Here is a 23,212-nt window from a genome sequence, read left to right as displayed (position 1 = left end):
CCGCATTAAATGAAAGCAACGAAATAATTGAACATATTCGAGTTTGCTCTGCACACATTAGCCAAATGGGCTCAGATGAATAGAAAGTTTCAGAAAATAAATACGATTTTTCAGCATCCCAATCATTGTGAATTCATTTTCATAAAATATTCAACGTAAGGCAGCAATCATTTTTTGTTCAGCATTTTTATTTGATATATTTCCGCTTCATCTAGACAGCGTCCATCTTTTGCATCTAATCAAGATAATACAGAATAAAACATTTAAAATTTTTTCTTTTTATACCCTGAACCCATTAAAAATGGGTATAAGGGTATATTGTATTTGTGCAAAATCCATATGTATGTAACAGGCAGAAGGAAGCATCTCCGACCCCATAAAGTATATATATTCTTGATCAGTCGATCTAGCCATGTCCGTCTGTCTATGAACGCAAGGATCTCAGAACCTATAAGAGCTAGAGACTTGAAATTTTAGTTGTAGATGCTCCTAGTTCCCGCGCAGATCGAGTTTGTTTCCGATAATCGATAACTTACTCCGTTTCCAAGCAATCGATCAGAATCGAAATCGATATCCTGTTTTTTTGGCCAATTTTGGTAAATAATTAGAGCTAGAGCCACCAAACTTGAAATATAGCTTCTAAAATAGAATATACATATATATATATATATATATTTGATGTTGGAAGAAGAGGGTTCAGGGTATCCCCTAGTCGTGAGCTCCCGACTAGAACCTCTTACTTGTTTTTTTACCATTTTTGGTGCTTGCGGCACTATTTTTGTCGAAATGCAACTTTGCATCAGCTGTTAGGTGAAAAAAATGCAAAATTTAAGGAAATATTGCACATTTATTTTGCAAAAGTTTAAAAACTTTTGCAGCCACGTTCCTTGCCAATATAAACACTCGTTTTCTTTAATAACTTTTGTTTTCCTTAACCAATCCTAATGCAATTCTCTCAGCACTAGAATAATCGTGTATTCTGAGAAGGTCAACAGCATTCCAATATTGGCTTAAATTATTTGCAGGGCATAGCTATTAATTGAAAGATTCTTGATTTGCATATACTAGTTGAAGTCTCTAGCTCTTAGGCTCTGACGGAGAATATATAAAGACTTTATCGAGTAGGAAATGCATGTGAACCAACCTAACAACTCCTTTAAACATCTAGTAATCATATTAGCCCCAGATTAATCAGCTTAGTTATAGTTAGTTGGACTTTCAATCTAGCAAGCCAAAGATGTTTACGATTATTCAATATAAGCCCTAGCTTAGAGCATAGTGTAAATATCTTAGACTGCGTTAAGCTTTGAGTTTAAACAACAACAAAATAAACGAGCAAGAAAGAAGGACTATCTTCGGCACGACGAAGATCTAATACCCTTGCAGACCCAACCTTTTCATAATGCTCGTATCTAAAAGCACAGGGAAAATAGTCAATGCCGCGTTTGGTCAAGATATCTTGATAGTCAGAAACGTTTATATCCTTTATGGGGTCGGAGTTGCCACCTTCTTTGCGTTACACATTTCACGAGAAAATTATAATACCCTCTGCAAGTGTATAAAATGTTATATTCGATTCAATTAAGAGATCATAGCAAGTATTTTTATTCTTTTGCAATATGAATCAGATTACTTTAAATGTCTAACGAGTTGCGGACGTTTGTGCCCAGCATTTCCCCCTTACATATTTACAATTATTTGTATTCCTATTTATGGGCAATTCCTGATAATGACAACAACTTTGACCCGGCCAGGCCAGGAGCGCCTAGTATAGAAGCCAACCACTTCAATTGGCCCACTTAACGTTCCTAGCCGAGTTGTAGGCCCAGTTGCGAACGCTTGAGACGCCCACAAGCAATTGTTGGGAACCCTGGGTAACAACGTTTCGGTACGGCCCACTTTGTCTGAGTTCCCACGGCTGTCGCTTGATATTATTGCAAAAAGTAGAAATGACAATAAAATTATGGATTTTGCCAACAATGACAGCAATGCAAACAAAGCCAACCACTAGAAACACAGTTCCCTGAACATGAAAACTGAAACTGTCCGCGTACGCATCCACACCTTAGACGTGCCGAGTGTTACAGATAACGAAATTATATACAGCAGTTGATAAGTTAAAATAAGTTAATTAAATTGATTAGGTAGGCTACAATTGTCATATGCTAATATCTATACATACATTCTAATATTATTCATTTTCGAATAAGTTAATTCATATTATTTTTACATCCATTGAACCATTGAAAGCAGACAGAAGAAAGCAGAAGTATATATATTCTAGATCAGCATGAAGCTTCTAGAATTTTATATACAGATCAGGTATCTTGCATATTATAGCTATCAACCAGCCAAAGCTGACAACGAGAAGCAGCCAAAGCTAATAAAAACTTTCTTCTTTGCATTGAAGTTCACTTAAAGCCTGATCTCTGCCTCTTGTTTATTTATATTGACTTCCTGAGCTACTGATAATCGCTTAAGAGTTAGCGATGCATTGCGCACCCGGGCTTCCAACTGATTGCCGTATTTCAGTCTACTTACGTGCGTGCTGAGTGCAGTTGAGATTCGTGAAAGTGCTTTCAAAATGAAATGTGTTATGCTTAAATATATTCTACTTATGAGCCCAATACTGATCTTAGCTGAAGCAGAGGCTAACGAAAGTGAGGTAAGAGACACATTATTTATGAATTTCTGTGTGCACTGCAGAAAATAAATCGTACTCTTCTTATTAGTCTTGTGTGGCAACCAGAATAGCAGAGGAGTGAGACCCTCATTAAAGTATATACATCAGATGAAGGAGGAAATTGAAAACAATAACAATAAAGTTGAAGGCAAAGACAGAAAAATCAAGCAACTGCAGGAAAAACTTAACCAATATAATGAATTTATCATCGAGGCACTTAAAGAGCTAACGAAGAATATTTTATCGATAAAAGAGGAAATGGGTAAACCCACTTCTAATGACTTGAAAATCCAGGACTATGAACAACAGCTGGAGAAACAAAAGAAGTCAATTGATCAAAAGGAACAACAAATATCAGAAATTAAAAACGAAGTCAACATTTGTGCCAAGAAATTAAAAAGCTACGAAGAGAAGCCCGTTTACGGTGAATGCACTCCCTTTGGAGATGCCCCGGGTATTCATAAGATTACTCCGGATCAAAAAGATCCGTTCGACGTACTTTGCGACAGTGCGACAGCAGGTCCAGGATGGACGGTTATCCAACAGCGAATCAATGGCAAAGAGGACTTCTATAGGGATTGGGCCACTTACCGCAACGGATTTGGTGCCTTTGATGGTGACTTCTTCTTAGGACTTGAGAAGATTCATCGCTTGACGAGCGCCCAACTCCATGAGCTCTACATACATATGAAAGGATTTGATGGTATCGCCAAATACTATAGATATGAACAATTTGCCATCGCTGGCGAGGAGGATCAATACAGACTGAGCATCTCTGGTAAGGCTGGGCACAATGCATATGATGAGTTGGGCTTCCACGACAATCAGAAATTCAGCACATACGATCGTGATAATGATGCTTGGGATGATGGCAACTGCGCAAGTAAAGACAAATATTGTGGTGGCTGGTGGTACACAAACTGTGCATTAAGGTATGAATTTCCGGAGAAAAAAAAATGTTTGAAATTTAATTGTTATTTTTTCTAGCAATTTAAATGGCAAATATCATAATCATGAGATGGACAAAGGGGTTGCCATATATTGGGATGGCTTCGTCTCGTTGAAGAAAGTGAAAATGCTTATACGACCCAAAAGCTGTTGAAAATTGTAAAAGTTTTATCTAAAAACATATACAATACTTTGAAATATACAATACTTTTCACAAACTCCGTTATTGACTTTTATATTAGATGGTATCAGAGGACTATCTTTTGGTGATGTATCTATTGTTGTACGAAAATGTTTTCTTTTTATAACAGGCAGAGGGAAGCATCTCCGACCACATAAAGGTGTCGGAGGATTAAAGTCATCTCCCTGCAGGTCGTCATTATTGGTCGCTTGGTCGTTGGGATTCTGGTGTTCCGTACTCAGTCCTGGCGGATGCAGCCAGTCTTCGTTACCTTTGTTGATCATTATTGTTTCTTAAATACACACGCGTGACCACCTCACGCCACGCCGGAAACGCGGGACAGCCACAAGAGAGAGACCCGATCTAGCCACACACAGCCTCAGTTCGCAAACTGAGTCCCCATTCTACCAGAACTAGTATCTACCAGCACAACCCATGGTCACACCTTAAAGTCTCATGCCTATCAAGATGCTACAGTACTTCCTCTCCGACATATACATATTCTTGATCGGCATCAATAGCCGAGTAGATCTAGCCATGTCCGTCTGTCCGTATGTATGAACGCAAGGATCTCAGAACCTATAAGAGCTAGAGACTTGAAATTTAGATGTAGGTGCTCCTAGTTCCCGCGCAGATCGAGTTTGTTTCCGATAATCGATAACTTGCCCCGTTTCCAAGCAATCGATAAAAATCGATATCGATATCTTGTTTTTTTTTTTTGGGGCAATTTTGGTAAATAATAAGAGCTAGAGTCACCAAACTTGACATATTACTTCTAAAATAGAATATATATTCGCATTTGATGTTGGAAGAAGAGGGTTTAGGGTATCCCCTAGTCGGGAGCTGCCGACTAGAACCTCTTACTTGTTTATTTCCAAGCAGTTCTTATCTATTTGAGATGTTTAAGGTTTGTTAGCTGCCGTATTGTTTTTGATTGGAGAGTTAACATCATATGGGATATGAAACATATTTGCAGCTCAAATGCGCCCAAATACGATGTGCAGATATGTTTCTTTATGCTAAGGTGCTTGAGGTGCTTTCGTATGGCCAAATATTAAAATAAATTTGTAATTCAGAAAAACGTGCAATAAATTGTAACACCCGCTCAGAACAGGATGAGGAAAATATAAATAGGTTGACTCTGAGCTTTGTTGGTTGCGTTTTTCAGTCTTATAGGGCAGAGTTTAGGCCAGGGGCGGGGCTGGGGCTGGGGCTGGGAGGTTTGCTGATGTGTGTGCTTGTCGTTGGCATGGCAAAAGTACTTGAAGAATTACACACAATGCATGCATTATTCATGCTTACTTCAGAATTTGCGTTACAAAGTAAAAAATGTTGTAAGGACACTTCTGCCTAGCCCCGACACTCGCAGGCACACACTCAACGACCGAGTGTGTGTGTGTGTGTGTGTGTGTGGCAAGGAAAAACACGAATAAGGAAGTGTGAAGGAAAGCCCGGCAAAAGCAAAGTGCAGAATAGTCGAGCACAAAATGAATGCAGAACAAACCGCTGATAGATTAGAGTTTTGGCTTGGTGGTCTGCACACACACACACACCCTCACCCCCCCCCCCCCCCTCCCGCACCCCTGGAATGCAAATTGCCGCACAACAAATGTACATAATCATGTCAAATGTCAGCTGAGACGAATGCAAGAGGGAAAACAACCTGGCGTGACTGAGAGACTGGGCCTGGGAGCAACCAATACAGGGCCCAGCCAGCTGGCATTTCAATTGGCTCGCGTCGCCTTGAAAATTGTGGTAAAATTGATGAGACCATCAAATATTGACAATTGCATATCTAATTCGGTCTGGTCGGAACACTTGACGGGCCGCGCGCATAAATCAACATCAGCTCGAATATCAAGCACTTTTGTCTTTCGATCCTGATGTGGCATAAATTCAGCTAACCCAAGGGATAGCCAACGCAACTGCACTTATCGAGCTGGTTCGTCCTTTCGGCCAAGGACACTTAATGTGGCCTTAGTTTTTCTCAACTTGGATGTAAGCCAAACGTTTTTCAAGTCGTTTCCAATTAGTCGATGATTTTAAATGTCAGATATGCTGTTATGATATTTCTTATTATGCGCATTCCTGTTCCGGCTCGGAATATCCCTTCTAGATATGGATACACGCTCAAAATATGATTGGATGTTTCAATTGAACTATCACAATTATTGTCAGTTTGCGAGTCTGCCCAGAACATCTTCTTCTAGAAAACTCGCCTTTAACTTGGGCTTAAAATTTTATTGTCATATTTCCGCTTAACTAAAATAGAAAACAAATAACATCGAGTTGTAGGACTTATTCAATTCACATTGAGCCACATTTAACATCTTTTGCCGAGCCAACATATTCTCATTCATTTCTCTGAGAAATGTTCATAATCTACACTATTCGGTAAAATATTTAGCCGATCGTTTTTAGTTAACCCCTTAAAAAATGCCATTTACTACGAAAATGTATGCAAACATATTGAATTCAAAAAAATTAGTCATAGCCTAATTCCACTGTCCACATTTCTTACACATTTTTCAAAAATGTCACATTTTTCAAAATGTAAAAAATGTGGCCTGTACGAATTCCTATAAGACAACACATTTTTCACATTTTTCAAAAATGTGACATTTTCAATAATTGATTTATCGAATTACGTATCGATGCTATCAAAAATATAACAGTGTGAAATTTGAAAATGTGACATTTCTTAAGCATAGTGGAATATAAGGAATATTAGGAATATAAGGAATATAAGGCTATACGTATTGAGGATAATATGATACATTTCTCTATTAATTTAATATATGTTTTTTTTTTGTAGAATGAAAGAAGAACACTTTAAAACCACATACATAACTTGAGAACCACATACATAACATATCAGAGCATTTCAAAATATAATTTATTTTATATATTTCAGACAAAAATAAACACTAAATTGAAGAGGAGCTGCATCTACATGAGCTATATATAAAAATTGACCCAATATTGGGCTCGTTTAATCATAATGTTTAATTATTTAGTTGATATGCGAGCTATTGATGGAGTTCTATCGAAATGCAAATAATTAATATTATTAAGATTTATATTAAAATCAAAAATAGACATTATGCCGTTAAATATGCAAAAGTTGCTCGATAAGGAAATCGCCAATTTATGTATCGATATAAACAAGTGAGCCTTATCGATGTTGGAGTTGAAAAGAAAAGAACATCGATACTTGGAGCCTTGAACTTTGCATAATTTTGTGGACCTGACAAGTCAAAGTTGTGACTGTACAGTAATTATTGTGTAAATACTGTAAATGATGTAAATACCAAAAATAAGCCAATGTTATAAAGTACTAGAAATAAGCCAATGTCATAAAATACCATAAGTCTATCGATATAATGAGTACATATCAATGCCCATGGCATCAGAGCAAGGCACTTTGCGGTCGAGATTTAAGTTCGGACATCGAAAAATAAAGATTAACTATACAAATAATGAAGTGTGTAAACAAATCTAAAAGAACAGAGTTTTACAATTGTATATCTGTTCAGATTACATACAGAGTTTTCTTATTTTTATCGGAAAAAGTCTTTCGAACTGTTTCTGGGCCCATGAATTGATGGATTCACGCTGTCGCGTTCAATGTTCTGCCTGTCGCAATACAATTTCAAAATAAACAAATCGAATTGGGAAGTCAACAAAACGCGGGCAAATGGGGCAAAAGCTGAACCACAAAAGGCGTGGACCACAGCCAAGAGGCGGATTACATGGCGTCCTTCTTAGTTTGCTTTGATGGATTTACAATTCGCCCGCTCGCCTCTGTTCGTCCAGGGTCAATCCGCGCTGTACTCTTGACAGGCTTTGCTGTCCTTTCAAAATACCAAATTCAATGTAATCGCTCTCGTAATTGCAAGCATTCAAGTATATTTTGTTTGGAATTAAGATACCTACCTATATCACGATGGTCAAGCATTTTCCCTTGATTATGACAGTTCTTCAGAATTGAACCAACGAAGTGTGACAAAAGATGGCGCTTTAATAGCCTAATTCCACTGTCAACATTTCCTACATTTGTGCCGAATGTTACATTTTTTCGACGACTTATCGAATTTTGTATCGATATAATGGAAAATAAGAAAGTGTCATTAATTTTTCGGCGATTAGGTAGATCGATCGCAGAATATGAAGTTTGTAAATGTAACAAATGTGGAGCATAGTGGAATCAGGCTATAACATACCAAAGAATCGTTGATTTACCCCGACTTTGAAGGAACTAATCGATATCTTCGAGAATGACAAGATTAATTAAAGATACCAAATCGATAAGCTATATATATAACCACCTTGGAAGGTCGCCAGTTCAAATTCAGCAGACGAACTGAATTTGACCTTGGACATCTTCAGGGCGTATCTACAATATTGCCATTGTTTTTTAATGGAACTACAACGTTTCAAGCTGAAGAGGTCTACACATTAAGCCAAAAGGCTGATAATTAAAGCAAAGTTGCCTTTGCTAAAATAGATCTGGTAAATCCCAAAATAGATCTGGTAAATCCCATATATACGATATACGGGATCTCCAAAGTAGAAAGCTAAAACGCAGCAAATTGTTCATTTAAAAAAGGAAATCTGACTCGCATGTTGATTTATTTGAAAATATTCCAAACAATATATGTGTGTTACAGCGCGTATTACCCGGCCTTGCGCGAATTTTGCGCGTTGTCTTACGAAAGAGCTGAAACCGAAACCGAAAATAATTGAACCTGAATTGTAGGTACTATCGAACCGCACACACGCGCCCATCAAGAACATCATCATCATCAGCAATATGAACATCATCATCAACAACAACTTCTTCTGCTTCGCAATTCCACAAAAGGAAAAACTTACTACATCATAAACTAGAAACATGTGTGCAAATGGGGCTGGGTTTTAGTGGTCATGTGGGTGGAGTGGAAATTATGTTGATAACCTCGCATGATCCTGACATTAGAGCTGCTCGGGGGCGCCTGCCTCACCCTCCCCTCTCGCATCCGCTCCTGCTGCTGCTGCTGCGGTTGCCGGGGCCCATGAGATGGAAATGTGCACGTACTGCCTTAAGTATATTTAAGCATATGGAGAGAATCAAGTGAAAATCAATAAAAACCAAACACGTCTACACAAATCACATGAAAATCGATGTGAAGCCAGTTGAAGGGAGTGCGCGGGCGGAAAGGGGGAAGGCGGGGCAACATCTATTCGAATGTAACCGAAACTTAAAGGATTGCTCACAATGTTGTTGTTGTTGTTATTTTATTGGTAAAACGTGCAACGCATTATAAAGTAACCAACAAGCGAGCCAAATAAACAACTCTTGCCGAATATTAAATACCCTTCTATTTTTATAGTCAATAAATAATCAAGAAAAGACCTAACTTATCTCTTCAATAAGATGGACTTCTATAAAGTGTTTTTACTAACGAAAAAAACGAAACTTTTTCATTTCGAATTTATTTCGATTCTTTATTTTTTTCTAGAATTTAACGCACACAAAAAATATTTTTAATAACATTATCTAAAGATTTTACAGAATTTAAAAAACTAAAAAGATTCAAGTTTTATGTATTTTTAAAGCTTTCAATTTGCATCAATACGATAGTTTATACGATAGTTTCGATTGTTAGCGTGTAACAATTCGACTGGTTCAGTTATACGATATATGTTATACGATAAATCATCGCAAAAAACACGAATTACTCGATATGAATGCCAATATTTTTTGCAAATGTTACATATAGTATTTTGCAAAAGTGAAAAACGTGATTTATTATGGGAAAATGTGCAGGCAACATACTTTACATTCGCAAAAAAAATGTGAGAAATGTTGATAGTGGAATTAGGCTCATAAACGAGACTCTAACTCAACTTTCATCTAGATATCAAATGGAACATGAATATGCGACTAATAATGCCAGCTCACAGACATGATGACAAAGTCCCCTTACCCCCACTTAGGGTATACATAAGAGAGAAGAGAGAAGAGAAGAGAAAAAAACACATCCGCGTTGGGGCTTTTCACAGAAGCGCATTAAGTGGTCTATTCGCTGGGCTCGTTGAATCGTATCCTTCCCTAGCTTCTGCTGATTATGGCCATGAGTTAGCCAGCGACTAGCTGCACACACACACACACACACACACACACACACACACACACATACATGTGTACATATATGTATGTACGTGTAGGCACCTTCGGTGCGTTTGCTTGCCTGGAATTTTGATTTGGGGCAGGAAAGGATTGGCCCCAAAGCTTAAGTGCCTTGGCATGAACAACAATCGGAGCTTTTAGCGGAATTTACTTCTTTGATGTTTCGCCATTTTGGGAGTGCTCAGTGCTCAGTGCTCATGTTCGTGTATTACGTGTTCAAAATTTTGAAATTTCCTACGCAAAAAATATATGCCAAAATTCGCAGCTTAACAACAAGAACTGGGAACAAAGAGCTTCTGCATTTGAAATGCTTCGATTAAGCTATGTGAAAGAAATAAAAACTATCGACGGCTGATGCAACATATCAATATGCTTCGATTTAGCTATGCGAAAGAAAATTATCGATAGTTCATAAGAGATATCGATATGCTTCGATTTAGCTATGCGAAGGAAATAAAAACTATCGATAGCTGATGCAACATATCGATCTGTTTCGATTTAGCTATGCGAAAGAAAATTATCGATAGCTGATGCAACATATCGATATGCTTCGATTTAGCTATGCGAACGAAAATTATAAATAGTTGATAAGAGATATCGATATGCTTCGATTTAGATATGCGAACGAAAACTATCGATAGCTGATGCAACATATCGATATGCTTCGATTAAGCTATGCAAAAGAAAACTATCGATAGCTGATGCGACATATCGATATGATTCGATTTAGCTATGCAAAAGAAAACTATCGATAGCTGATAAGAGATTTCGATATGCTTCGATTTAGCTATGCGAAAGAAAACTATCGATAGCTGATGCGACATATCGATAGCTGAGGCAGAATTTCGATTTGATATTAATATCGATCTAGATTCATAACGTGTTCGTCTGATCAGAATGTTGCAAAAACTTTTCGATATCAGCTTGAATATAATATTTATTGCCCAAATAACTTTTTGTAGTTTCCATTTAATAATTAAATGATAATAAACAATTTAAAAAACTACAAATAAATAATAAATAAACTCTAGTTGGAACTCCTTTAGAATATGCTGTGCTGTATTAGAAACGAACTATCCAACTGGACACGGCATGTTCCAATTGGAATTGGCTGTCATATGTATACGAGTTTTTTACTGTTGTTTCTAGCTTTGATTTTAGTTTAATCTTATTTGTGATTAAAAAAAACTTTTAATAAAAATGTGAATAATTTTGAAAAAAATTATCTCCAAATTTCTGGAATATGCTCACAAAAAATTAAATGGGATTTTAATCTTTGGCTCTGCTCCTGTTTTTTTTAATGCTGCTGTCAGGAATTTCCATAGTTTTTCCTTTTGTTACATAAGGAGAAGAAGAAGAATGAGAAAAAATGGGAAAAAATAGAGAAAATGCTGCTCGGCTCAGGAACTCTGAAGCTGTCGCTGTTTTTTTCTTTAACAATTCATCTTAATACAAATATAAAAAATGGCGCCAATGGACAGTCATTCCCCCCGCCCCACCGCCCCACGCCCCGCCCACCGCTGCTGCCCGCTGCCTTGGCTATTTGTCACAGCTTCGTTGGCTGCGGCTGCGGCTGCAACATTCTATGTGCCACAAAAGTTCTGCCACAAAAACTTGCCGTTCTTTATTTTGTGTTGTGCGTGTGTGTGTGTGTGTGTGTGTGTGTGTGGGCGGGGATTGAGTGGATTTACACATGTCAGTTAATGCTGAAAAAATGTTTACACAACACAATTGCCACGCCGTGGCGGGGGGCGGGGGCGGCAGCGGTTGGGTGTGGCGCCCAGCATGTGGCCACACAGATGCCAAAGTTTTAAAGGCCACCCCCCCCCCCCCTCCCACACTCTTACTGTTGCCGCTCGCTGCAGCAAACGTCGATGCGGATAAAAGTCGACCGCACATAATTAATCAAATACATGATTTATATAGCGCCAACAATACGGATTTAACCTAAATAGGAGTGTCCTGTCACAGGACAACAATAACAATAACAAGTTGATATTAACGGCATACAAATATCTGAGCCATGCTTGTTAAACATGTTGAACATTAACTGCCAAAACAACAACAACAAGAAAATGGAGTGAAAACTCAATTGACTCAATTGAATATACGCACATATAGATACTCATAAATACTCAAATAGGCAACGCTCTTAGGGCACAAAATGCGCTCAATGTCAAGCGCTGCTCTTGAGTTGCGTACGTATATTGCGTACTCTTAAGCTTAAGAGCGCTCGATTTTAAGAGCACTCAGAGAGTTAATTGGCGCGCTTTGAGTTGATTGCTCTTTGAGTGCAAAAGCGAGCAGCACAACAACAGCTGATGCTGCCGCTTGCCAACATATGTTTGGCGCACAAAAGGGGCACAGCTGTGGCAAAGCACTCACTCGCTCGCTTTCGCTCTCACGCTTGCGCCTGCGCTCGCGCATTTTACAGTAAATGACAATTCACGGCCAAGGGGAAAAGTCACTCACTCGTTAGCAGCAGAAGTAGCAGCAGCAGCGGCAGCAGCGCAGCAGCAGCGCTGCCGTGCCGGAAAATTGCTATAAAAGCGGACGCGCTTACCGCCGGCCGGATAGTAGCTTTGGAAAACTGCTCCGCCACAGAAGTTGCCGCCCAAGCTCTCCTCTCTGCCGTCAGCCGTGTGTCGTCCAGCTGCCACACAACGTTTTCTAGTTGTTGTTGTTGTTGTTGTTCTTGTTGCAAGCTTCGTTCAGCTGGCAGCATAGCTCACACACACACACACGCACGTACACAGCTGCAAGCACAGCTGTGAGCAGTTGACTTGAGTTGAGTTGAGTTGAGTTTCGTTGAGTTGAGTTGGGAGCAGCAAGCAGAGCGACTCAATTGCTGCCAGCAGAGGCCGCCCGTCCGCAGAGAGCCCTCGACGGTAGTCGCAGTCGAATTCAACGTCCAGTCAAGCAGCGGCCGCCGCACGCAACACAACAGCTCCACTCGACACGCACGGAGACGGAACGACGCAAGCAGCAGCAGCAGCAGCAGCAGTAGCCAACACATGCATAGACACATAAATGTGTGTGTGTGTGTGCGTGTTAATAGAACTCCTTGTTGGGCAACAAACAAAATAATATTAACAAAAACAACTCAACTTTCAAGTGCTGTGCGTTAATTACAAAGAGAACGAAAGAAAGAGAGAGAGAGAGAGAGAGAGAGCGAGCGAGTGCGAGGCGGCAGTTTTTTGGCTTTTTTAGAATGTATTTAAATTTAAATGTTTAACTAGAATAACAAATTTAGTTGTTGATACTTTTTGCAATTATTTGTTAAACGAGCAAGCGAGAGAGAGCGAAAGAGAGAGAGAGAGAGCAGAAGTAGAAGACAAGAGACCATAGCTTCAGTCAGAAAATTGTGTGCCGTAAAACAACGTGAATCGCAAATAATAAAATAATAAATTGCTAAATAAAATAATATATATATATATATATACAAAACACACACAAATACATACACACAAAAATCAAATCAAATTCTTGTGATTAAAGTGCATTTCTAATACATACATATATATACATATATATACACACACACACGCTCACACACACACACACTCACACGCGCATATGTATATGTATTTAACTATACGCATCGAACAAATAACAACAACAAGAACCGCTAAGAAATCGCAGTCAAAAGCTTGAATGCTGCCCAAACAACAAATTCCAATTGGAGACAACGGCAACGAGTGAGAAATTCTGATTCGATTATGAAGATGGAAGTGCTCTCGGTACAATGTCACATTCAGGAACAATTCGGCGGCATTGGGGCAACAAAAGTAAAAGGTGAGTACCGCAATTCCCTATAAATATAACATAATCCTTCTCTGTGTGTGTTTGGTCGTGTGTCCTTTTCCTTTAACTCCAAATGTTGTCGAAAAGTGAAAAAGTTGTAGTTTTCGTTCAAAAAAAAAAACACACAGAGTCGAAACTCTGCTCAATGAAGTTCAGGCAAGCCAATGTTAGGCTTCACTCTAGTTAGTTTCTGATTGCAAAATGCATACGAAATTTATATACAGTTTTTTTAACAGTAAAAAAAATTTCTATTCAAGATATTCTTGAATATATCGAGCATAAAATTTGTTCATTTAAAGATCTTTCCGCTTTGAGCGGAAATTTAATGATAAAATTTTTATCATTTTATTTCATTTTTTATTAGAAAAGTTCCAAAATTTGTTCTATTTAACTTTTTAAATATTGCCAACAAATTAAGCAATTAAATAAATATTTAGTTAAAAGTGTGAAAATATTTAAGAAAAAGCATTAAAAGTCGTCATAAACCGAAATCTCTTAACTTGAGCAAATGCAAAAAAGTTTGCCGAATATCAAGGAATTTCGTAGATAAAACTTTTTGTTACCCTTTGAAATAGTCATTCATTAAAAAATGTGCTTAATTTTTATTGAGACACATAAAAAACAAATATTTTTTCTATTCTTTTTTCAAGTTTATGCCCCATTTTTTTAGATTCAATTTAATTTGAAAACATTTTATTTGATGTTTTCAATTAATTTCTTAGATATTTAAATTAACAATTCAAAAGATTTTTTTTCGGTATTCTTTCAAGAATTACTAAATCAAAATTATTCCATTATGGGTTGGGTTTATCTCAGGGCTAACTAATAGAAATAACTGTCGAATTTACTAAATCCGGAACCAGTTAGAACCGGTTCAGAATTACGGGACATGCCAGTATATGTGCATATTCATGCCTGAATGCATGTGTATATTGCATATAACGGGACTTGTGTGTATTTTCTTTTTTTTTTGGGTTGAAATTATACGAAAATATGCTTGATGCATTTTTGTGCATAGTCCAAGGATGGGGGCAAGCATATCCTGTTGCCGAGTCTGACGTGCGGATTATGCAACATCCTGTTAATCCCTGTCACTTAAAACTTGGCTAAGGCACACTCCGACTCCCGCAAATTAGACACGAACACGAACCCAGCTGGGCAACTGGGGACATGTAAACCAGCCGAAAATTCACAAATGCACCCAGCCGGAGAGAGAGAGAGAGAGAGAGAGAGGGGGGAGAGGCTTTATGTTGACGGCGACATGCAACGACATGTCGTCACACACACAGGCACACATGCCCATACGAATACAAATGCAAAAACATGCACATGCACACCTTACCGAATGGCAGACCTGAAAGCTGCACGGCAACAGCTCAGGCTGTCTCCTTTGCACTCGTTCATTCGCAGTAATGTGTGTGTGTGTGCGTGTGTGTGTGTTTGTATTTGCAGTCAATTTAATTTCATGACTGACTGGGCGCATGCAATTTTCTTTTCGAAGGACACACACACACACATACACATGCACATACATACGAATGTAATTAGTCATGCATATTCATATGCTATTCAATCTGGGGAATCTAGAAACTGAATAATGTTGTTAAATAAATGACTTAATTTCCTGCAAATAAACATTATTTATGTCCATGTCCGCCCCTCGCCTGATTTAGTTCGGTTTGGGAACAGATTTTTCGATAAAAACCCATTCAATGAGCTTAAAATACTATGTCCTGATCATAACATGGCTATGTTATTTACATTTGATCGAATGTTATCGATAGTTTTAATCCAAAATATTGCACAGTCACACTTTCAATGTGTAGCAAATGCTAAGGCCTTTCTTCAACACTCACAAAACTCGATTTAACTTTTTTTTGGTATTTTAAAGTTAATTCGAGAGATTTCTTGCATCCAGCATATGGTCACACTGATCTGTAGTACAGATTCTGTCAGTGTTTGATAAAAGCGCGTACCATACGTATGTACTAATACTAGTACATACTGTCTGTATGTGTGTTAAACGTTAATTTGAGTGTTCCACAATTGTGTTTTGATTGAACTTTCAATGAGGATTCATCGCGTGGTCGAAGTATTCATTCCAAGGTATCAATCCCAATCAAATGCCTATCCATTTATCTAAAACTCCAGCTCAAGGCCACACACGATGCGAGAGCACACGCACACGCACACGCTCACGCATACGCATGATGCAATTCAAGCACAAGCTTAAGCCTCCCTTATCTAGTGCAGTTGGAAAGATAAATTGAATGCTTGCCTCTGTCTGAGCGCAGGCTTTACAATAACAACAAGAAGTGCAAATAAGCTTTAACATTCGCCGCAGGTAGCAGCAGACATGTGAATGTGTGTGTGTGTGTGCGTGCGTGTTTTCAAAGAGCGAGTGGCAATAAGAGATGTACAACAATTATATGCACACACATGCATACATGCATATGTGTATGCGTACATAAAAATACAGCCTGATGCTGTTGCTAGGCTGTTTTTGTTACTGTGCTTCTTGCTGTTGTTATTGCCGATTTTGAATGCATAAAACAGACGGCCGCAAATGTGATGTGTGCCCGCAGTCATGCAGACGACACGATGAAGTGGGGGGGGAGACGTTGTGTGGGTCTCATCGAAATCAATGTGCATGCTTGTGTGTGTGTGCGTGCGTATGTAATTAAATGTGTATGCGGTCGTTGTCTGTTTCCTTTTCGCTTTCGCTTTTGATTTTACATTGTAAAGTTTATACAAACCCTTTTCATGCAGCACTTGACAAGCACGTGTGTGTGTGTGTGCGTGTGTATGTGTGCATACATTCATTTGTGACAAACGCAGCGAAAGGCATAAACACAGAAAGAGAACCGCAAACATGTGCCGTTAATTTCTTAATTACGCGGGTGCTCATAAAGAGAGCAAACGAGATAGCAATATCCATTCAGTCGGGTGCAATGGAATGGGCACTGCGGCATACATATGTATGTATGTATGTGTGGGCAGAGGGAAGGCAAGGCTGAAAGAGTTGCAGCGCTAATTACATGACATCGTTGAGCCAAGCCAAGTGGTTAATTTGTGCATATTACAAAGCATGGGACAACAGTAAGATATTTAACTGTTTTTATTTACATGCTACGGGCACCTTAAACAAAACCCACTCCAGCAAGCACACATACGCATGCATTTATTTATGTAAAAAGATAAACACAATAGGCTGCCAACAGTACAGTGGTAGAAAATTGAAAGCTGCGAGCAGAAAATGAAACCGCAGAAGAAAATGCTTGATATTAAAGGGAAAAGAACACATTTGTTATTGTCGAAATGATGAATATATGTTTATGTTATACAAAATTGTTAAATGTTCAAATCCGCACTTCTGCCCACTGTACGGCTGCTGTGCACAGCTTAGCTTTTGTATTTGTATGCTTCAGTATTAAAATAACAGCGAAAATAAAAATAAAACTGTGCAGCCAAAGGCAAACGGCAGAGAAGACACATAAAGCATGGTTGTGGAAGTGCTCGGCGGGGGAGGGGGGGGGGGGGGGGGGGGCAGCAACAGCAATTGCATGGCAAGGCAAAGGCAAAGCCCAAAAGAAACTGCTGACTAACGAACGAGCGAACAAAACGGATGAAGACGGACGCGCAATCGTCAGCTGGAAACGATGAGGCCTCTGGCTCATAAAGTGATGTGGGAAGGGGGGTGGGGGAGAAAAGAGCGCAACGAGCTTCACTCACACACACACACACACGCACACAAACATATTACCTAATGATGGCTGGTTGACTGCTTTAACGGGCTGTGCTTAGGCGAACGGCTGATTTTCCAGCTGTTGTTGCCAGGTGATTTCAGTCGACCCCCCCGCCCGCGCCCTGGAAGCGCTTGAGTGTGTTGACGAGCCTGCGCACAGTGCATGAGTGCAATTGCGAGCTTGCGCAAGCTCTTCGCATGTGTGTGTGTGTGAGAGAGAGAGAGAGAGAGAGAGCGCGCGCGAACGAGAGTGGGAATTATTGCAAGGCTTTTGCCGGTGGCAACGCAGACATCAGCTGTTTTTTTTTCGTGTCTGCTTTATTTTTTGTGGTTTCGTTTCATCTTTGTCGTCGTTTGCATTTCGCCGGTCGATGTTTTTGTGACTAAACTTGTGCGCTTTTGTTCCATATCCTTGTATTGCAGACTGGACGAGTCCGCTAACGGCACCAGCAACTGCAACGGCAGCGGCAGCCGCAGCCGCAGAGGTGAACGTGGCTGACGTGGACATTGTCGACGTGGACGTAGACGTGGACGTGGAAGCTGATGTTGTGGATGGCCATCCGGCGTCTGTGCTGCATATGCGTCAGCATCAGGCGCTCAACACGCGGCCGCGCCTCTCCTCAACAGCCTCGGCCTCAGCCACATCGGCTGCGGCCGCCAAACCGCCCGCATCCCCCATGGCGGCCAGCTTTGATATGCTCAACGGCGGCAGCGCTGTCGCCGCATATATGTCAAACGTTCTGCAGGCAGGTCCGCCGGCCACGCTGCCCGCGTCGCCGCTGCAGTCGACGTCGGCGGCACGCTTCGGCGCCATTGACAATCTGGACGATGTGAACCCGGCTGCCGTGCAGGAGCTTTCGCAGCAGCTGCAGGCCAAGCTGCGCGACGCCAAGAGCCAGCATCTGGACTGCACCGAGGTGACGCTGCCCAACAATCTGATGTCGCGCATTGCTGCCGAAATAATACGCATGTCGGAGCGGGAGCCGTGCGGCGAGCGGGCCTGCACCATATTCATAGAGTTCGAGAGCGAGCCGAACAACGTCAGGTAAGAGAGAGGATCAGCAGTGGCAGCTTTCGCTCTCGCTCTCTTTAAGAGAAAACTAAAGCTCTTTGTTGTTGTTCATCTGCAGGCGCATTGCTTCGTTCAAGGTGGATCCGGAGACGGTCTCCATATTCGAGCTTTATCTGACGCTGAAGCAGGACAAGAGCGGCTGGACCTCCCTTCTGCCGCAGTTTCTCAAGTAAGCGCACGGAAAAGCTTTCAAAGCAACTGTTACTTAAATGACTCCCCCCCGCCCCTCTCTCTTGCAGAAATTTAACGCGCAGCAATACGATTATGATCAGTCCCGATTTTACTTTGACCAAGAACAAGCTCTACTCGCCGAGCAGAGGCAGCATCATATGAGGCAAATGGGAAGGCGTGGTAGACTTGGCCGTGGGCGTGCAAAAGGGGCGTGGCGCTGCACTCGACTCATTACACAATCCCTCCGAATAAGTAAATGGTGAATAAGAAGAAGCAGAAGAAGAAGAACAGCAGCAGCAGAGCCTAGCAAGAACCTCACGTCTGCGTCTCCATCGAAACCCATCCAAAAAAAAACAAACAAAATATTTAAATAATTATAATATTAACAAAAACAACCCGTAAAGAGGCAAACTTTGGACCACAATTCAACACAACCCAAATCAACTCAACAAAAAAGAACAAGAAGAGGAGGAGAAGGAGGAGGATTAAAAACAAACCCAACCACAATTATGTATTTTGAGAAAAATCCCAAAACAAATCAACTGCAGTTGCAGGCAACTCAAAACTCTTATTGGACTGACTTTTTGGCTTATAAGAAAACAAAAACAAAAAAGGAACTTTTTGAAAAAAAAAAACCAAAATCAAACGAAAACAATACACAAAATATTGCAAATATTGTTAAAAAACAAAAAAACAAAAACAAAGAAACTTAAAAAACAAAATAACGGTTGTCGGTTAACCGTTTTTAAACGCAAAAGCAAAAAGGCAAAAACAACAAAACCTACCCAAAATGTAAGAGAAAAGAGAGTATTAATCGTATAAGCTATGTATGAGAGTATGTGTGTATCAGCTGAGAGAGAGAGCGAGAGAGCAAATACAAATTTCTATATAGTAGTTGATCATATATATATATATATATATATGGAATATGTATGTATGTTTTTCTTCACGATCTTATTAGGCTATAAAAACTCTATATGAAATATATATACATACATATATATATATTTAAGAGAAGTTGGCAGACGAAGAAGAAGAGGCAGAGCAGAAGAAGAAGAAGCAGCGGAAGCAGCTGCAAACAACAAAATATAAATAAAAAAAAAACAAAGTTGATGTGATATTATATAATAATTATGAATATTGAAACACAAATACACACACACACACACACACACACACACATACTTAAAAGAAGAGTAAAGAATAATTTGAGATTTAAATTTGATTTGTTTTCAATGAAATCCAACTTTAATCCCAACTAAGTTCTCGTAATCTTCACACAAAATTAAATTATATTCTTTATTATTATTTTTCTTCTTCTTTTCATTCTTTATTTAAACATTTTTCTTGTGCAGAGTTCCAAACTCTAGCCCTATATACAATATATCTATATATATATATGAAATATTTATAATATTTGATGTGTTTCTAGCTTAAGATTTTAATATTAAAAAAAAAAAAGAAACGAAACGCAGAGAATTCAATGTGTGTAGCTGTGTATTTAACTGTAGTTTAGTTTATTAAACAATTACAAAAATGACAGAAAAACTTAAAATTGGCTACAAAAATAATATATATATATGCTTAATAATATATATATGTACTGTGGGGCAGCTAAATGTATTTGTGCGTAAAAATTTGAAAGGAAAAAAAATTAAATTGGGCAACAAAAAAATTGAAGCAAATGTTTGGAAAATCTATAAAGTCATCTGTGTTAATAAATTTTAAAATAATTTATAGAGTAGCGTAAAACAAAAACAAAAACAAATATTAAAAAAAAAAACACACAAATTAATTAATAACAAATTCTAAAAGCCGATTCAAAAACTTTTGTAGCTGCAAAAACAAACAAATAAAAAAAAAACATTTCAATCAAAGTATATGACAAATTTAAGCTAAAGTACATTTAAATAATTTATACACACACACACACACACACACGTGCAAAAACAGAATTTATTTATTTCTTCAAAATAAACACCCCCCCCCCCCCCCCCCCCCACTTTTCACAAAAAAAAAAGATCTCGTTAAAAATGTTGTAAAACTTTGAAAATTTTCTTGCAGAAATGTTAAATAATTTTACAAATTTATTCAAAATAATTGCGCTCAAAATTTTACAAAAACTGTTTACGTTTTTTTTTAAATTAACATGTTAATTTTATTCAAATTTCTACACCATTTTTTTGTTTGAATTTTTAAAAACAAAAATAATTTTTTGGAAAAAAAGTTAAAAAAAAAAATATGTAAAAATGTGCTTAAAAATAATTCCATTTAAAAGCTGCACAAACATTTTTTTTTTTGTTTTTAAGAATATTTCAACTTTCTGCAAGAATATTTTAAGCAAAAAAAAAAACAAAACATTATTTTATAAAAAATAAAAAAACAAATTTGCATTTTCTTAAAAAAAAAACACACAAAAAAAATGTAAATAGAGCAGCAAAAAGTTAAAGAAAAAAAAGAAGCGTATTTAATGTATTAAAAGAAGGTAAAAAGTTATAAACAATGTGAACATAAAAAGCAAGTGAAAAAAATAGAACCATGAATGTGATCTATTTAATAAAAAACAGAAACGAAAACAAAACAAAACAAAAACAAAAACAAAAGAAAAAAAAAACAGTTGACAATTTTGGGTTTCTTTTTTTTGTTTAAATAAAATGTAAAACTTTTAATTTGTAGAACTTAAAATATAATTTGCCAATTAAACAATTTGTTTTATTTGTGCTTCAAGAAAAATAAAAAAAAAACGTAGAACGCAACGCTTTAAATAGTTAAGCGCTTTTTTTTTGTTTATAACAAAACAAATTTTGATTTGTCGTTCTCCAAATTGGATGCGTGTGAAATGTATAAAGAACATGAATCTTAGACACGTCCAGTGCTCCTCAAAGTATTTGTAAACAATAATGATATACGGTTAAATAAAACTAATGATAAAACTAGTTATATATATATGTATACATGTGCGTGTGTGTGTGTGTGTGTGTGTGTGTGTGTGGAACTTTTACATAATACCTAAACTCTATGAAAATAATACGTAGTGCATGCATGTGTGTGTGTGTGCGTGTGTGCGTGTGTCTAACGGGAACCAATTAATTAACAAAACAAAACTCGAAATTAACAACAAATTAATCAACAATAATCAATCAATTAGCAAACGCCTCAAGTAAACCGAACAAAATATATATTTAATTACACAAAAAAAAAAACACACAAAATCAATTGAGAAAAAACATAATTATAATATTTCTAGTGAATTCTTCTTAATGTAAACGAAAACAAAAAAAAAAACACACATAATTTATGTACTAACAGATATTTAGAGCAGAGCACATCAAATAATTAAAAAGAAAATAGAAAACTAAAAGAGTCCTAATTTTCCACGCCCTAGCCCAACCCCCCACACCCACCCCCTTCTCCCTACCTACACACATCCTTAAAAGATTTTTGATCTATTCAAAAAATTAAAAAATATGTATTTAAGCGATTATCCCACCTTGTGATTTAATACAGAAAACTAGAACAATTTATTTGTTTTTTTTTTTTGGGCATTTTTTTTGTTTGCAAAGAAAACAAAGTCACGACCGTTTCTTCTCAGTGTATTGTCATTTTGTTATCAGTTGGGCATATATATGAACTAAATGTTGTAAATCGAGTAGCTACACATAAATATATATCCATATATATGTGTGAGTAAATAATGTTTAACAATTTCCATATATTATATCTAAATAATGAAAAGAAAGCGAGACAAAATGTTGAATACAAAAACAATATTATTTATATATACAATATATATATATATATACAAGTATGTATGTAAAGACAACAAACACAACAACAACAAATTTAAACTTTAGTAGCGCTTAACAAATTCTAGCAATTTAACAAATTTTAATTAATCAAAATATAAACTATATATACATATATATATATATGTATATGTATATGTATGTGTATGTAAGAAACAAATGCGAAAAAAAACAAACTGCAATTTCATTTTTCTCTGTGTAAAAGTTGAGTAAAAAATAAAAACAAAAAAAAACTACAAAAAAAATAAAACAAATTTTTTAAATGTGAAAAGCACGCATTTTAGAACTATCAAATTGAGCTAAAAGCTTAGGCATGCTGTGTGTGTCTCGGCTAACGTTCTAAAAGCGCCACGTACTGTGTTGTGTGTCTCGGCTAGCGCGTGTCTAAATCAAAATTAAGCGCATGCGTCGCTCGCTTTTAGCCCAGACACACACCAGCTGCGCTGCGACCAATAGCAGCTAGGCTCCCGCGCTCGCTGCTCTCCGAGCTTTCGTTGTGCCAATCGGCTGACAGCAAACGATGCGCTCAACGTTCGTTGCGCAGCGTCGGCTTCGCGTTTCTGCTCTTGCGCAGCCTTCGTCGTCACTCGTCGTACGTTGCTTGGCGCCTGCGGACGCGTTTTCGCTGCG

General features: G+C 38.0%; 2 protein-coding genes across 2 annotated transcripts; both read left to right on the top strand.

Moving 5' to 3' along the window:
- Positions 1-2,941: 2,941 nt before the first annotated feature.
- On the top strand, positions 2,942-12,991 carry LOC115768951 (ficolin-2-like). Its single transcript, XM_030713677.1, has 2 exons — positions 2,942-3,566; positions 12,813-12,991. Exons 1-2 carry the CDS (start codon positions 2,942-2,944, stop codon positions 12,989-12,991), a joined length of 804 nt encoding a protein of 267 aa, XP_030569537.1.
- A 272-nt stretch (positions 12,992-13,263) lies between these two features.
- LOC115766351 (protein charybde) lies at positions 13,264-19,431 on the top strand. The gene is made up of 4 exons (XM_030710254.1): positions 13,264-13,779; positions 17,957-18,578; positions 18,664-18,774; positions 18,845-19,431. Exons 1-4 carry the CDS (start codon positions 13,704-13,706, stop codon positions 18,936-18,938), a joined length of 903 nt encoding a protein of 300 aa, XP_030566114.1. The 5' UTR covers positions 13,264-13,703; the 3' UTR covers positions 18,939-19,431.
- Positions 19,432-23,212: the final 3,781 nt, after the last annotated feature.

This window comes from Drosophila novamexicana, unplaced genomic scaffold (assembly GCF_003285875.2).
Source record: "Drosophila novamexicana strain 15010-1031.04,08,12 unplaced genomic scaffold, DnovRS2.1 tig00000009-arrow-pilon, whole genome shotgun sequence".
Lineage (NCBI taxonomy): Eukaryota > Metazoa > Arthropoda > Insecta > Diptera > Drosophilidae > Drosophila > Drosophila novamexicana.
Note: the sequence above shows the minus strand (reverse complement) of the source record. Positions and strands in the feature narration are given on the sequence as shown.